General features: G+C 53.3%; 1 protein-coding gene across 1 annotated transcript in view; it reads left to right on the top strand.

Annotated features, from left to right (window-relative positions):
* The window catches only part of ZC3H3 (zinc finger CCCH-type containing 3), a 165,263-nt gene that overhangs the window by 138,242 nt on the left and 10,867 nt on the right, over positions 1-16,154 (top strand). Inside the window, exons 10-11 of the mRNA XM_086741364.1 lie at positions 13,187-13,359; positions 15,064-15,272. Of these exons, the coding sequence (XP_086597490.1) occupies positions 13,187-13,359; positions 15,064-15,272 (382 nt within the window). The remainder of the gene's footprint in view (positions 1-13,186; positions 13,360-15,063; positions 15,273-16,154) is intronic.

Below are 16,154 nucleotides of genomic sequence, written 5' to 3'. Positions count from 1 at the left end.
CTCTTGATGCAGCCCAGGATGCCGTTGGTTTCTGGGCTGCAAGGGCGCTTTGCCGGCTCATGTTGAGCTTCGCGTCCACCAGCACCCCCAGGTCCTTCTCCTCAGGGCTTGAGGCATGAGTTCACTGGGAGGGCAGCCTGAAGCTTGAGGAATAAACTGGAAGAATCGTGGCTAGGGCGGGTTTTGGAGCTGGCTTTCTCTACCCCTCGCAGCGTGTCGGAGCAAAGGCAAGCGAGTCAGCGTGGTCCTCTCCAACTGCTGCATCGGTAAAATTGTTTCGTGTTAAATAAGCTTTTCCCCCACGGTGTACATTAGCGAGCGTGCTGCATTAAATACCGCTCTTCGTATCTTTTCCATCAACTGCTGTGAAGCCTGTGGGTAAATTGTTCCCCCGCGGGGACCGTTAAGCGGTAAGACGCAGTGAGATTAAACAACGAGGCTACCGTGAAAATGCAACAGGAAATTGTCTGGAATAAATCACACGGAAGCAGGGGCTCTGTGCTCCGGTGTTTGCCGGCAACCCGTCCCTCCTGGAGACCCCGAACCCTTCATCCTGATGGTGAAGCTTGACCAGGGGACCTCCCGTTGCAGCAGAGATGCTTGTGGTTGACCTGTGTTGAGGTTGTCCATCGGTCTCCTAAAATCCATCTTTTTGGTTCTACCGTGTTGCTCATCCAACAGCTTTTCACCAGAGCTCAGATTTGCAGATTCAGCAGATTTGCACCTTATCCCCATAAAATATCGGCGACACGAGCAGGGGCAGGCCTGGTTAGGAGGTACTGCCCGAGGAAGTGCCACTTCCTTGGGAAAAATAATTTTCCTTCCCCAGATGGAGCGCGGTGGTTTTCACAGCGGCAGCTGCTTGATTTTTCGGTAGGAAATTCCAACGCGGGGACTTTTTATTCGCTGACGCCTTGTTCTCATCAGCGTTTCTCTTGCCTCGTGACGCGTTAGGTTGGTTATTTTCTCTTTTTCTGGTGGAGGTTTTAGCAGGTTCTCGCCATACTTGTTTCATACATTAAGCTGAACACATTTCTTCAGGAAAAGCTACCTGAGCTGTGTTAGCAGCAGCTAACAGTTAAATGTCTTTGGGGTTTTCTCTTAATTATCCCGCGCTCAGTTTGCGATGGAGCGTCGCCGCCTGGGGTCCTTGTTCCCCTTAATCTGTTATCACAGAGAGGTGAAGATCAGCGCTGTTCAGATTGCCTGTTCTCAGCTGGTTTTTGTTGCCTGCTGGGTAAAACAGCATTTTTTCTTTTCTCACAGCCAGCAGCCGTCAGATGTTGGTCTTTCTGAGTCTTTCTTCCCCCTCCAGCCCGCTGGCTGCTCGTGGCTTGGATGAACGTACTCTTCTCTGGGTAAAAAACTGGCTGGATGGCCGAGCCCAAGGAGTTGTGGTGAATGGAGTTAAATCCAGTTGGTGGCCAGTCACAAGTGGTGTTCCCCAGGGATCGGTATTGGACCAATTCTGTTTAGTATCTTTATCAACGATCTGGATGAGAGGATCGAGTGTGCCCTCAGTAAGTTTGCAGATGACACCAATTTGGGCAGGAGTGTTGACCTGCTCAAGGGTAGGAAGGCTCTACAGAGGGATCTGGACAGGCTGGATCGATGGGCCGAGGCCAACTGTGTGAGGTTCAACAAGGCCAAGTGTTGGCTCCTGCACGTGGGTCACAACAATCCCACACAACGCTACAGCTTGGGGAAGGGTGGCCGGAAAGGTGCCCGGCAGCAAGGGACCGGGGGGTGTTGGTCAACAGCCGGCTGAACATGAGCCAGCAGTGTGCCCAGGTGGCCAAGAAGGCCAACAGCATCCTGGCTTGTATCAGAAATAGTGTGGCCAGCAGGAGCAGGGAAGTGATTGTCCCCTTGAGTCAGCACTGGTGAGCCTGCACCTTGACCACTCAGTTTTGGGCCCCTCACTGCAAGAAAGATGTTGAGGTGCTGGAGCGCGTCCAAAGAGCAATGAGGCTGGTGAAGGGTCTGGAGCACCAGTCTCATGAGGAGCGGCTGCGGGAACTGGGGTTGTTTAGTCTGGAGAAGAGGAGGCTGAGGGGAGACCTCATTGTTCTCTACAACTACCTGAAAGGAGGTTGTAGCGAGGTGGGGGTCGATCTCTTCTCCCAAGTAATGAGTGGTAGGACAAGAGGAAATGGCCTCAAATTGCGCCAGGGGATGTTTGGATTGATATTAGGAAATATTTCTTCACCAAAAGGTTTGTCAAGCGTTGGAACAGGCTGCCCAGGGAGGTGGTTGAGTCTCCATCCCTGGAGATATTCAGAAGACATGTAGATGTGGTGCTTAGGGACGTGGTTTAGTGGTGGACTTGGCAGTGCTAGGTTAATGATTGGACTTGTTGATCTTTTTAAGAATTTTAGGTCTTCTCCAACCTAAACAATTCTATCATTCCGTGATTCATTTGATCCTGGCTTGATCCCCAGCCAACTTGCCTTTCGTTGAGCACATGCACTCATCGAGGAATTCATGCACGTTCATCCAGGTAGCTGCTGGCTGATTCCCAGCTCTGTAATTAAACTCCACCTCCATCTTTCATCGAATCACAGAATGGTTTGGGTTGGAAGGGACCTTTAAAGATAATCCAGTCCAACCCCCTGGCCACAGACAGGGACATCTCTCACTCGATCAGGTTGCTCAAAGCCTCATCCAACCTGACCTTGAGCACCTCCAATGATGGGGCATCCACAGCTTCTCTGGGCAGCTTGGTCCAGTGTCTCACCACTCTCGTCGTAAAAAAATTCTTCCTTAATGTCCAATCTAAACCTCCCCTCTTTCAATTTAAAAGTGTTGCCCCTTGACCTGTCACTACAGGCCCTGGTAAAAAGTCTCTTCATCTTTCTTAGAAGCCCCCTTTCTGTATTGAAAGGCTGCAGTAAGGTCCTCCTGGAGCCTTCTCCAGGCTTCTCCAACCCCAACTCTCGCAGCCTTTCTTCATAGGAGAGATATTCCGCCTGCTGATCATCCTGGACTTCTGTCCCAGGTGGTTGTGATGGCCGCCTATGGTGTGGAGGTAAAGGACTCTGGCTCTCCTCTTGCCGCAGCGTCAAGAGACTTTGTGACGGGAAGAAGCTTGGAGATGCTTCTTGAGTCTACCAAGTGTAAGAATCACAGTGATTTATTAAGCGGGGTGTAAATTCTTTAGAAATAATTCCTTGCTTCTCCATTCTGCTGGTCCAATTGGTTGTGCTCCTTCTTCCCAAGGTCCCTGCGGCTGTGGTGGGGCTAGCAGTGGGACAGGAGCTGCTCTGTGCTTTCTGCTGCCGTTTCAGAGCTCCATCCTCTCCCTTAGAGTTGAAGCACGTGGACAAATCTCTGGATGAAAAGTCCATTGAGAGTTGTTGAACATCTTCTGGCTGTGGAAATCCTGAAGGCTCAGGTTGCTCCTTGACCTCATCTCTCCCTCATCCACCTGTTCCAGCTGCAGGTTCATGGTGTGCTCAGTGGACCTCAACTTTCCTGCTGATTTTCGATGCTTGCAGGCGTGTCTGGGTGACACTGGAGATAACTTCTGGGCAGTGGGGCAGCCCCTTCTCAGGGATAGGGGCTTGGTGGATTACCTTCTCCCATCATTCCAAAATTGCTGGTGGAGAGCACTGCCTTTCGTAGCTCTTTTGTAGTCCACTGCAGCAGTATGAGAATCAACTACAAAATCAACTTCATTTTGTTTATCTTTAGTTTCGGCTCTGGTGATAGATGTTTTCTGGGTGTGAGAGTTGCCCGCTTGATTTGCTTTTTTTTTCCTATGGTTTGTAGCAGAAATCATGGAATCATAGAGTCATAGAATGGTTTGGGTGGGAAGGGACCTTCAAAGCCCATCCAGTCCAACCCCCCTGCAAGGAGCAGGGACATCTCCAACCAGATCAGGTTGCTCAGAGCCTCATCCAACCTGGCCTTGAACGTTTCAAGGGATGGGGCATGTTCAACTTCCGTCAACAAACTGATTAGTAAGTAAAATCTTCATTAAAATTAAAAAAAAAAAAAGTGGGTAGGCTTGGTAATGAGCCTGCTTGTAAGATCACGAATGGTGGCCAGGCTGGATTTGAGCAGGCTGAGATCTGTCTGGGTGCATCCCAGTTGGCTTACTGGGGACGTTGGGTGCATCTCCTCTGGGCAACAATGGCTGCGCTGGTGGTAGTAAGCGATAAATCTTGGTACTGGCGACGGGAGCTTTGTGTTGAAAACACTTCGTGGCCTGCAGAGGAGGTTCAAAATTAATCAGGTTTCTTCCATGCCTAATCCTACCCGCGTATCGTTGTGGAAATCTTTGTGCGTTTCCAGTTGCGTCTTATTAGCCGTACTCTGTAATGGCCTAATGAGGGTTCTTATTGCTACTTTAATTTAACTGGAATATCTTCAACGGCGTTCACATGCTTACAGTAAAGATGTTGCTTATCAGGGCAGACTTGAACTGCTTAATAGCCTGGGCTAGTTGATAACAGTGCCTGATAAATACTGGCCCGTGATTTTCTCTCTTGCGCTTCTTGGTAGAAGAAGGTGCATCTCAAAACATGAAAATCGTAGAATCATAGAATGGTTAGAGTTGGAAGGGACCTTCAAAGGTCATCTAGTCCAACCCCCCTGCAAGGAGCGGGGACATCCCTGACTAAATCAGGTTGCTCAGAGCCTCATCCAGCCTGGCCTTGAACGTTTCCAGGGATGGGGCATCCACCACCAGTCTGGGCAACCTGTTCCAGTGTTCTACAACCCTCATTGTAAAAATTTTTTTCCTAATATCCAATCTAAATCTACCTCTCTCTGTTTTAAAACATCACCCCTTGTCCTATCGCAACAGGCCCTACTGAACAGCCACTCCCCATCTTTCTTGTAGGCCCCTTGAGGTACTGGAAGACCACTCTCAGGTCTCCCCGGAGCCTCCTCTTCTCCAGGCTCAACAGCCCCAGCTCTCTCAGCCTGGCCTCACAGCAGAGCTGCTCCAGCCCTCTCAGCATCTGCGTGGCCTCCTCTGGACCCTCTCCAACAGCTCCACGTCCTTCTGATGTTGGGGGCTCCAGAGCTGGACGCAGCGCTGCAGGTGGGGTCTCACCAGAGCGGAGCAGAGGGGCAGAATCCCCTCCCTCGACCTGCTGCCACGCTGCTGGTAATGCAGCCCAGGATGCCGTTGGCTTTCTGGGCCCCAAGGGCGCTTTGCCGGCTCATGTTGAGCTTCTCGTCCACCAGCACCCTCAAGTCCTTTTCCTCAGGGCTGCTCTCCATCCATTCTCCACCTAGCCTGGATTTGTGCCTGGGATTGCCCTGACCCATGTGCAGGACCTTGCCCTTGGCCTGGTTGAACTTCATGAGGTTGACACGGGCCAAAATGAGGAAGTTCAGATCACGGAATCACAGCTATAAAGCGAGAATGTACTGATGAGGCAGAGGGTTCTTGATTTCAGGCTGAACTTCTGTACAGATGGACACAAAGAAGAGCAGATTTTGTCTTTGCTACCCGTACTGGAATCTCCCTTCCTTCCCATCTGTTCTCTGTTGTTGGACAGAGAGGGGACTATAAGAGATGTCCAGTGGATGGCTGGCTTGGTCCATCCCCGAAGGTGATGATTTGGGGTTGATCATTAATGCTGATGGATTCCCTGTGTGAAAGTGGCTCCATCACGGCTTTGGGTTGTGGTGGACGAGATTGTGAGGGTCTCTGATGGAAATGGAGTTCCTCAGCCAAGCAGCGCAGGGAATAACTGAATGTTGTCGACGTGCCCATGCAGGGATGAATGCTGGTCTTTGCTCTTCCATTTGGGGTTCACCTTCTAGATGCCCGCATCCGAAGTGTTATAGTCAGTGGCTCAATGTCCAAGTGGAAAACCAGTACCAAGTGATGTCCCTTAAGAGTCTGTACTGGGACCAATACTATTTGATATCTTTATCAGTGACTTAGACAGTGGAATTGAGTGCGCCCTCAGCAAGTTTGTAGGTGACACCAAGCTGAGTGGTACTGTTGGTTCCCTTGAGGGAAAGGATGCCATCCAGAGGGACCTTGACCGGCTGGAGGAGCAGGCCCATGCGAACCTCATGAGGTTCAACAAGGCCAAGTGCAAGGTCTTGCACCTGGGTTGGGGCAATCCCCAGTATCTTCTCAATATAGACCGGGGGATTAAAGGATGGACAGCAGCCTTGCGGAGAAGGACTTGAGGATACTGGTGGATGAAAAATGGGACATGAGCCAGCAATGTGCACTTGCAGCCCAGAAAACCAACCGTATCCTGGGCTGCATCAAAAGAAGCATGGCCAGCAGGTCAGGGGAGGGGATTCTGCCTCTCTGCTCCGCTCTGGTGAGACCCTCCTGGAGCACTGCATCCAGCTGTGGGGTCCCCAGCACAAGTCAGACATGGACCAGTTGGAGAGGGTCCAGAGGAGGCCACAAAAATGGTGAAAGGGCTGGAGCAGCTCTGGTGTGGAGAAAGACTGAGAGAGCTGGGGCTATTCAGCCTGGAGAAGAGGAGGCTCTGGGGACACCTTCTTGTGGCCTTTCGATCTAGAAAGGAGACTTCTAAGAAAGATGCAGAGAGACTTTTTTACCAGGGCCTGTAGTGACAGGACAAAGGGCAGTGATTTTAAACTGAAGGAGGATAGAGTTGGACGGAAGGAAGACATTTTTTACAATCAGGGTGGTGAGACACTGGACCAGGTTGCCCAGAGAAGTGGTGGATGCCCCATCCTTGGAAAAGTTGGATGCTGCAGGAACAAGGCTTCTTCTTGCCCAGCTATTTTGCTCCCTCTTAAATATGTTGTTCCTGGTGATTTTAGAAACACCATCCCATATTTACTCCAGCTCCTGAGGTATTTTGGCTCAAATACTTCATTGCCTGCAAGTACCAAAGGAGAGGGTTCACAGCTTTGCAGTAGATCCTGGAGAGCATTTGGTAGATCCCAAATCATAGCAAGCATCTGGAGAAGGCCGTCAGAAGCCATCATTTCCCTGGAAGCATTTTGCTAGGGCTCTAAACTCTTGTTCTGGGGGTCAAAACCCCTTTTGGAGCAAATTCCTTAGGAGAACACGCTCCGTGTGTTAGCTAAATGTCTCTATCGTTATTCTGCGGCTTGGATGGTGTTCGGATGTATTGTCCTCCAGGTTTTAGTTACAGGGAGCTGGAATGGGACATTAAAACAGCCTGACATCAACCCAGCCCGTTAATCCTGCCGCTCGATGGTGGGGCTACCTGCGATACCTCCGGCGAAGCTGCGCGGATGTGCAGAGGGCTTTAAAAAATAGAAAGCGCTTGAGTTGAGGCACTTGGATTTTGGGGATCAACTCATGCTTTCAATGCTGCTCTTTCCTAGAAGGTCTGCTCGGTGCTTTTATCACCACAGTGCCCTGGGTTTCCAGGCAGGAGCTGGACTCTTGCGTCCATCACGGTGGACGGAGAGATGGACACAGGTCCAAGGAGGTGGGAAAACGCACCAGCGCGCTGCCATCTCTCGTCCGCCTGCTTGTCCCTTGTCACCCGCTGTCCCGTGGTGCTGGGAAAGGAGTGATGGAGCAGGGGGTGAGACAAGCCCGAAGATACTTTAGGAGTTCAACCTAGGCGCACTGCTGGTGAAGTGGAGCCGGGAATGCCGGGCTGTCATCCACCCAGTCAGGTCAGTGGGCGGTTGCTGGTCGGCCCAGTAACCTAGCTTCATCTTCCTCCCGCCCTCCGCCACCTCCTGCCAAGCTCGTTCATGGAAAATGTTAATTAACGTCATTCCCAGGGCTCAACTGGGACCTTCCACCAGTTGCTGCCTCTTTCGTTGCCAGGTCCGTGCTAAAGAAGGCTGCGCCCTGCAAACCCCCTTGTCCCTGTCCCGCTCCCAGTGCGCGTCGGAGTCCGTTGGGCCATTTAAGGCTTTGTGGGTCGTTAGCGGCACCTTGAATTACACCCAGAGCTGCCAGGGAGGAGTCCCGGCCGCGGGCGCTGCCAACCGGGCACCGTCCCAGCGCCGGGCACCGCTGCCAGTCTCCTCTGGGGGAACCCCAGAGCGGGGAAACTGGGATGGGAACAACATCAGCCGGATGACGGCATCCTCGTCAGCACCCGATGTGGCCGGGGAGTTTCTCCCCAGGGCTTTTTAGGGGTGCTGGAGGTTTTTTGTCGGAAGGGACCGGAGGCTTTTTTTTCTCTTTTTATGGTCCAACCTGCGGGCTGGCGGGGGTCCCATGCCGTTATAATTAGCCGCCCCGACAGGTGGAAGGGATCGGATGGCCCCCAGCGCGAAGGAGCACCCGCCACCCCGCAGCCCCGCTCCTCTTCACCTCGACTGACACGCGGCGAGCGGCAAAGCGCCTTGGAGCAACCCAGCCCCGAGCGCGTTCGCTCCGGCGCGCGGGGCAAGAGCAGAAGAGCCACAGTAAATAAACAGAAGGGGTTTTTCCAACCACCGAGCCCGGCGGGGAGGCGATCCCGACCTCACCATCCCAGCCTTGAAACAGCGGTGATGGACGGGGTGTTACGGAAGAAGGGCCGAGCGCTGGGAGCGGCGCGGAAAAGCCGTTAGAAACTTGAGCCGAGGACACGGCCCCGGGATTAGTCGCACGCGGTTTGTTTTCTTTATTAAGTATCTTTTTGCCACGGAGCCAATAAACGTGGTCTGGGACAATGATTGACTTGGAGGTCGGTGCCGGTGAGAGCACCGGGGAGGTGGCGCGTCCCCATCCCAACACCCATCCGGGCCCACGGCACCGTCCCCTCCGCAGGGTTTGTAACCCGTCCCTCGCTGGGAAGAAACAACCACATTTCTCAGCTTTTCCCCCCAAAATAGCATCGTTCTCCAGCATAGCAGCATCACCGCTGGCTACGAGGGTGGTGCATCCATGTGGCTTTTTGAGCCCAGGGCTCTTTTTTCCTCCTCTTCCTCATCCCAAGTCCATTTTGTGCTGGGAACAGATCTCATGTCGTCGTGCAGAGGCTCTCGAGAACTTCCACGCAGCCAATGATTAGTAGTAATCGACTTAAAGTGGGTTCATAATTAAGAGGAGATTTGCAGGGTGTTGCCATCATGGCGTGGTTGGAGATCTGGAGGTGATGGTGGACTAGAAACCTTCCAGCGTGCAGAAGACCTGCTGTGCCATCAGGCCGCCTCGCTGTCACATGAGCTCAGTGCCGTTGAACTGGAGCTGGCAGCAGCTCCAGAAGGATGATACGGAAATTATTTCACGTTGGTGCCAATCGGAAAGGTGATCGCACAGCCTGGGACTCCGTCCCTCCCTGTTTTGCTATCTGATATTGTATGAAACATGAAATCCTGAGATTTTCCTCCTGTTTCCCTTGGGATCCGCTTGTCCCGGCAAAGCGAGCTCGGCGGCTCTGCCTAGAGCTGTGTAGTTTCACGGCAGGCGTCACCATCCGTTGCTGCCCATCCAAATAAAGAGTGGTTTTGGGCCAAGCGTGTGGGGAAAAGGGGAATGAGAAGATAAACCAGAGGTTTGCAGGTCTTGTCCATGCAGACGATCTCAGCTGGCCCTGCGCCATCTCCGCTTTCAGCCTCCCCAACTCTCCATCGCCTTGCAGCCCCTGCGTTCATCTTGGCCTTCAATCCCTAACGGGTCGTACCTTTGTTTTCCCTCTCCCCTGATTTTGTTTCACTTATTTTTTACATTGAACGTTGTAGAACACTGGAAGAGGTTGCCCAGAGAGGTGGTGGATGCCTCATCCCTGGAAATGTTCAAGGCCAGGTTGGATGAAGCTCTGAGCAACCTGATGTGGTTGGAGATGTTCCTGCTCCTTGCAGGGGGGTTGGGCTGGGTGGGCTTTGAGGGTCCCTTCCAACCCAAACCATTCTGTGATTCTATGATTCTATTTTTGAAGCAATTATCAGGTTGAGGGATTTGCTATTCTACTTGCTAATATTCTGGGGAAGAATTACTGCCCTTGAAAGCTGTCCTGTCGCTGCCTTTTCCAAACTTTTATTCTTGCTCCAGGCTGTATCTTGGATGCAGGTGGAGGTGCATGTTTGCTAGGTGGTCTGCAAGAAAAGGGCTCCTTAAACACAGCTTTCTGTGCCAGAGGAGACGGTTCTCCCATATCTACTCTGGAATTGCATACCCAAAATAATCATAAACATTCTTACCAGGCAGGGGCCAGCCTGCACGGCTGGGATGCTCTTGTCTCTGGTGATGCTTTTCCAGTACTGGTCCATGGGTGGAAGAGAGCCAATCACATCCTGAGCTGCATCTGAAGCAGCATGGCCAGCAGGTCAAGGAAGGGGATTCTCCTCCTCTACTCTGCTCTGATGAGACCCCTCTGGAGGGGGTCCAGCTCTGGAGCCCCCAACATCAGAAGGACGTGGAGCAGTTGGAGAGGGTCCAGAGGAGGCCACGCAGATGCTGAGAGGGCTGGAGCAGCTCTGCTGTGAGGCCAGGCTGAGAGAGCTGGGGCTGTTCAGCCTGGAGAAGAGGAGGCTCTGGTGAGACCTCAGAGAGGCCTTCCAGTATCTAAAGGGGGCTGATAAGATAGATGGGGACACACGTTTTAGCAGAGCTTGTTGTGACAGGACAAAGGGTAATGGTTTTAAGCTAAAAGAGGGTAGGTTTAGAACAGATGTAAGGAAGAATTTTTTTCCTTTGAGGGTGGTGGAGCACTGTCCCAGGTTTCCCAGAGAGGTGGTGGATGCCCCATCCCTTGGAAATGTTCAAGGCCAGGTTGGATGGGCCTTTGAGCAACCTGATCTGATTGGAGGTGTCCCTGCCGATGGCTAGGTGGTTGGACTGGATGATCTTGAAAGGTCCCTTCCAACCCAATCCATTCTGTGACTCTATGTTTCTATGAAACGTCAGATTTTGGAGTGATGGCAGAGCCTGGGCACTGTTTAGAGGTAACTCTACTTTCAGGTTGCCTGTTGGCTTGTAGCCTTACTTGCCATTGACGTTCCTTCAAATGATGTTATAGGAACTAGGTTTTTTAATACATTTGCAGTGGAGATCCATCACTGTGCCATCCCCCCCCGCTGAGCCACCGTCCATGTGTCCATCTGGATTCCCCAGCCCTCCTGCTGCTCAGCGCCATCCCTGACCTCCAGCATCCGAGCTCCTTACTCCGCTGGGCCTTCAGCGGTCGGCCCCGGGTGGCAGAGCTGCCGAATCCTTCTGCCCTTTCAAGGGGAGAGCTCCTATGGCTCAGTGGGGTGGCCGCTTCATCCCAAAGGTCACCACGGGGAGCTGCTCCCATGCCCCCAAAGCCGAGTTGCGTTAAAAGGGCAGGAGCTCACCTCCATCCCGCATCATCAGGAGGATGCGTTTTTGTAAACACGCGAGATCGATCGTGCTGAAACCGTCACTGTGTTTCTCTTACTGTGGATTTGTCCTGTCTTCCCCCAAACCCGTGCAGAATTTGAGCATCTGTGCTATCCTGTAGCACAGGAGGTTTGCAGCGTAGGTGTCCGAGCGTGGAAGGACCCACGTAGGGAAAAAGCCGGCTGCGTCTTTGTTCGTGGAGAAGATGAAGAGATGAACGGATCCTGGCGCTGTAGACCCTGTGTTGTGCCATCTATGTTGGGTTGCATCTCACTGTGGGTTTCACGGCATGGTACATGCCTGCGAGAGGCAAGGTGAGCTCATTGGGTGGGGTGAAAGGGAGCATCCTGGGTGGGAGAGGGTCCACCCAGGGCATCGTGGGGCTGAGCAGCGCTCCAGGACCTGCTCTCACCCAGCATCCCTTGGGATACACTGGGATGAGCTCTGTGGATTACTGGATGTTGCCGTCTTGGTGCTGGGAACAGTCAGAGATCAAGGAAAGGCTGTGCTCTCTCCCTTCTGCTGGCCCGCGTTCCCAGCCACCCAGCTGAAAATCACACCTGAAGTTGTCTCCTCTGCCCTGCCTGCGTCTCTTCCTGCCTTTCCCGCTACGAAAAAGTGCCGTTTCCCAGCAGAAAGCCTTGTCCAGGGGAAGCTGTGGACCACTGCGGACATCTCCCTCCCACCAGCACAGCCGGCAGCCACCGAAATGCCAGACTGGGAGCGCAGAAGCGATTTTAGGGGTGAACATCTTGATGCCGTCGTTTTGCCAGTGCTGTGCCATGGCCATGTTAAGCCTCCCTGGACAGGAGAACATCGGCCAAGCTCATTCCCAAGCCCCTGGTTGAGCTCCACCCCTGGGCCACCTTCGTCAGGAGGGTGGTCCAGGCAGTGTTCACAAAATAAGTCCTAAAAGGAACGTGCTTCGTTCTTGCTCTTCCCTGCTCCTCCCCAAGTCTCAAGCATGTCTGGGACAAGAAAACCCTGTGCCCACTCCAAAACCAGCTTCTCCAGCCCAGTTAACCTCTTTGAGACTTCCCAACGTCACCACCTTGGGAGCAGATCATTGCTGTTATGACTTTGATGGTTTGGGTTTGTAAAATCAGACGCTTGGAAAGCTGTGGGTGATGTGTAGCGTCTCCCAGAGGAGAGTATTATTTTTTAATAGTATTTTGACATGGAACAGTATTTTGATACAGAGAAGGAAGCACCAAGACATCCTTCACCGCATCCTGGGTTGCATCAAGAGAAGCGTGGGCAGCAGGTCGAGGGAGGGGATTCTGCCCCTCTGCTCTGCCCTGGTGAGACCCCACCTGCAGCACTGCGTCCAGCTCTGGAGCCCCCAACATCAGAAGGACGTGGAGCAGTCGGAGAGGGTCCAGAGGAGGCCACGCAGATGCTGAGAGGGCTGGAGCAGCTCTGCTGTGAGGCCAGGCTGAGAGAGCTGGGGCTGTTGAGCCTGGAGAAGAGGAGGCTCCGGGGAGAGCTGAGAGCGGCTCCCAGTGCCCAAAGGGGGCTGCAGGAAAGGTGGGGAGAGACTCTTCAGCAGGGCCTGCTGGGACAGGACGAGGGGTGATGGTTCCAAAACAGAGGGAGGGAGATTCAGATCAGATATTAGGAAGAAATGTTTACAATGAGGGTTGTAGAACACTGTCCCAGGTTGCCTAGAGAGGCAGTGGATGCCCCATCCCTGGAAACATCCCAGGCCAGGTTGGCCGGGGCTCTGAGCAACCTGATGTGGTTGGAGATGTCCCTGCTCCTTGCAGGGGGGTTGGACTGGATGGGCTTTGAAGGTCCCTTCCAACTCTAACCATTCTGATTCTATGATTCTATGATTCTCTTCCTTTAGCGACATGTTGGTGCCACCTGAAGGAGCCCAGCTCTGGGAACCCGTGCTCCCCGCAAGGCTTTGGCTGCCTTTCCTAATGCTCCTCTCTTTTTCTCTCACAGTGCAAGAAGAAGCACACACTGGTTTGCCCCGACTTTGCCAAGAAGGGTGTCTGCCCCAGGGGCGCCCAGTGCAAGCTGCTGCACCCCCAGAAGCGTCACCGAAGGGAGGCTGAAGATGGGGACCACGGCGACCCCCCCTCCAAGTGGAGACGGGTCTGGGAGGAGACGGGCAGGTAGGAAAGAGCAGAAGAAACTGGCTTTGCTGTTCTTAAACACTTTTCTTCCCAGCTTGCCCTGGATGTTTCCTCTTCCAGGTGTGTATCCGCTCGTGTGTTGGTTTATTTTAAGATGCTGTTGGTGTAGGTCACTGTGGCACCTTCTCGATGGAGCCGCCACGGGCTATAGGGTTGGGTAGGGTCTGTGCTGAAGGGAGAGATCTCCAGGCGGAGCTGATGGAGAAGGAAGAGACAGTAGGTCGTGTCTTGCTACCTGAGGTGTGCGGTTGGAGTGTGGTTATCTTCACCCTTAGAAACGTGCCGCCCAGGGCTTCGCCACCTCCAGGTATCACCCAAGCTTTTGTACGCCTTCCACCTGGGAGATGGAGGAGCCCTGATGGGGACTCCACCACAAAAAATAAGTACAGCTTATCCGTAGCTCTGTGGGAAACCAGAACCCATCATCCCTCTTCCTCTGTCTTCCTGGCCTCCGTGGCGAGAGCAGAGCTGAGCCCTTGGCGTGGCATGGAAGGGCTCGACCTCAGGGCTGGATTCACTCTGCGTGAGGAAGCAGAGATGGGGACATGGAGATACAATAGGCTTTGTAAAACCTTTTGGTGTTGGGCTGGTCCTTGGTTAATCTTTTGAAGCTTGCCAAGCTCCCTTTTGGCAAAGATGATGCTTTGGGTGCTGGGATGGAGCCACAGGCTGAGGGACACGTTGGTCCTCATCCTCACAGGGCGCCATATTTTCTTGAGTTTGGCACTTCCTTGCCTCTGTCTGCCCTCATCCCCGAGCCCTGCCTGCAAAATGACTACATCCCAACGTAATTAAAGCCAAAATCTCAAAATCCTCGTTAGCAGGTGGAGAAAATACCCATTTTGATGCTCGGCTCCTCCACGGCTCTTCGCAGCGAGGTGTGGGAGTGAAGGTGGGATGGAAACGGGGGGACCTGGGAGCTGTACTGGTCTGGTCCATGCTCTTGCCCGGTCCTGGGTCTCATCCTGGCCCTGCCTTGTAAGGTAGCAGAGGGGGACAAGCGCTCAGCGGGCTCTCCGAACTTGTACCAGATGACGGAAGAGCCTTGGAATGACACCCAGCTCACGTCCCCCCCGGTGCGAACGAGGTGTAAAATAGCTCCTTGCTCTTTTTAGGTAAAGGAGGCTTGAGCGCGGCGCTGGCTGGCGGGGAGGCACCCTCCTCCCGTCCCAGGGCCAGCTCCTGGCGTCCTCCGCGGGGAAGGGAGCACGCCCGAGCTTGGAAGGCGGTCGGGAGGTTTTTTCTTTCCTTTATTGGCACCGGCGTCGGAGATGTCGGATGAGCTGGAGTGTCACGTTAACTGGGCTGGGAGGAGGGCGGCGGGACTGGGGCTGAGCCAAACCCAGCGGGGCATCTCCGAGCCATCCCTGCACCCTTCGTCTCCTCTCTCCTCCGCGCGCTCTGCCCAGCCGGCACCCGAAGGGGAGCCCAGCACCTTCGCAAGCGTCCGAGAGCTGCGGGGAAGCGCAGGGCGGGGAATCCAAGTGAGGAGCGAGGGACTGCAGCTGAATCCAAGGTGGCTCCCGGGAAATCCAAGATATGAGGCAGCTTGGGATACTGGCGAGCTTCCGTGTGCGGCTCCGGTGATCCCAGCCCCTTCCATTGGATGGGATGCCATGCCCAGTGTTGCCAAGTGGGATCGTTTTATTTTTCCTTATTATTTTTCCTGTGTTCCTCCTGCAGGAATGATCCAGCTCAGCTTCATGATGACGGGGAAATCCCTGGACCCTCCAGTGCGGAGCAAGAGGTGAAGTTTTGGAAAGAGGCGAACACCTCGCCGACCAGCTGGCTGCAAAAGCTGCCGTCCTTCATCTCCCTCCAGTCCTCAGCCTCTCCTGACGACCAGGGCTTCAAAGTGGAGACGGACGAAGACGAATCGGAGGACGAGCCGGGTAGGAAGCGCTTGCTCTGCTTTTGCTCACGCGTGCTCCGAGCTGCTCCGTGCTCCAGTTCACCGAGCGGGAGAGTTATTCCCCCGCTGCTTTTGGTGGGATCGGTGTTCCTTGTGAGTCACCAAACCAGTTATGCTGGGAGCTCAAACTGGGATTTGCATCTCTGGTCACGTAGGGGCATGAACACCTGGCTCTGCCCCCAAAACCACGCCGTAGGGTTTTATCCTCATCTTTTATCGTCGGCTCCTTCTTTCTTATCCTATAAATTATCCGATGATGAATCCAGTCTCATTCCTGTGATGGAACCGCAGTGGACCCTCCAAAACTGGGAGGGATTCATTGATGCTGCGCCTCGTCGCTGGACCCACAGAAGGACCTCTGGACCATCCATTGCACGTGTTTCCTGGCGTCAAATAGCTTCCGAACATCCCTGGTGGGAAGTGGGCTGGAGTGTTTGCAGGTTGCAAGGTCGAAGGAAGAGCTGTGCTCATCTGAGGCGATCTTGCTCTTTTATTAAAAGGGAGGGGGAGAGGCTTTGGAAATGAGTAAAATTTTTGGCAAACGTGGTTTTAGGATGAGCGAAACTTCTTACCAACTCAATGAGAGCAAAGAACTGCTGCCTTGGCGTTTGTTTTTGGAAAAGCTGAAATATTTTCAGGAAAATATTTCAACTATTTGAAACTGAGGTGAGTGTGGAAAATAAAAGAAAGCAGGAGAAAAGTGAAGTGATGAGAAGAAACGTCTTTGTTTCTCTGCAAAGTGGCTCGCGGTGGAGGTTAGCTGCATTTGTGCTTCTTCAACGTTTTCCTTGGGTCCTCCTCTCCTAATTCAGCTCCGACACTGGAAAATCCTGTAATCACCAGTAGCTCTGCGGGAAGGGAC

The sequence above is a fragment of the Chlamydotis macqueenii genome, chromosome 2, assembly GCF_036417535.1.
Source record: "Chlamydotis macqueenii isolate bChlMac1 chromosome 2, bChlMac1.mat, whole genome shotgun sequence".
Taxonomy (NCBI): Eukaryota; Metazoa; Chordata; class Aves; order Otidiformes; family Otididae; genus Chlamydotis; species Chlamydotis macqueenii.
The sequence above is the reverse complement of the archived record's forward strand: the minus strand, read 5'-3'. Positions and strand labels throughout refer to the sequence as shown.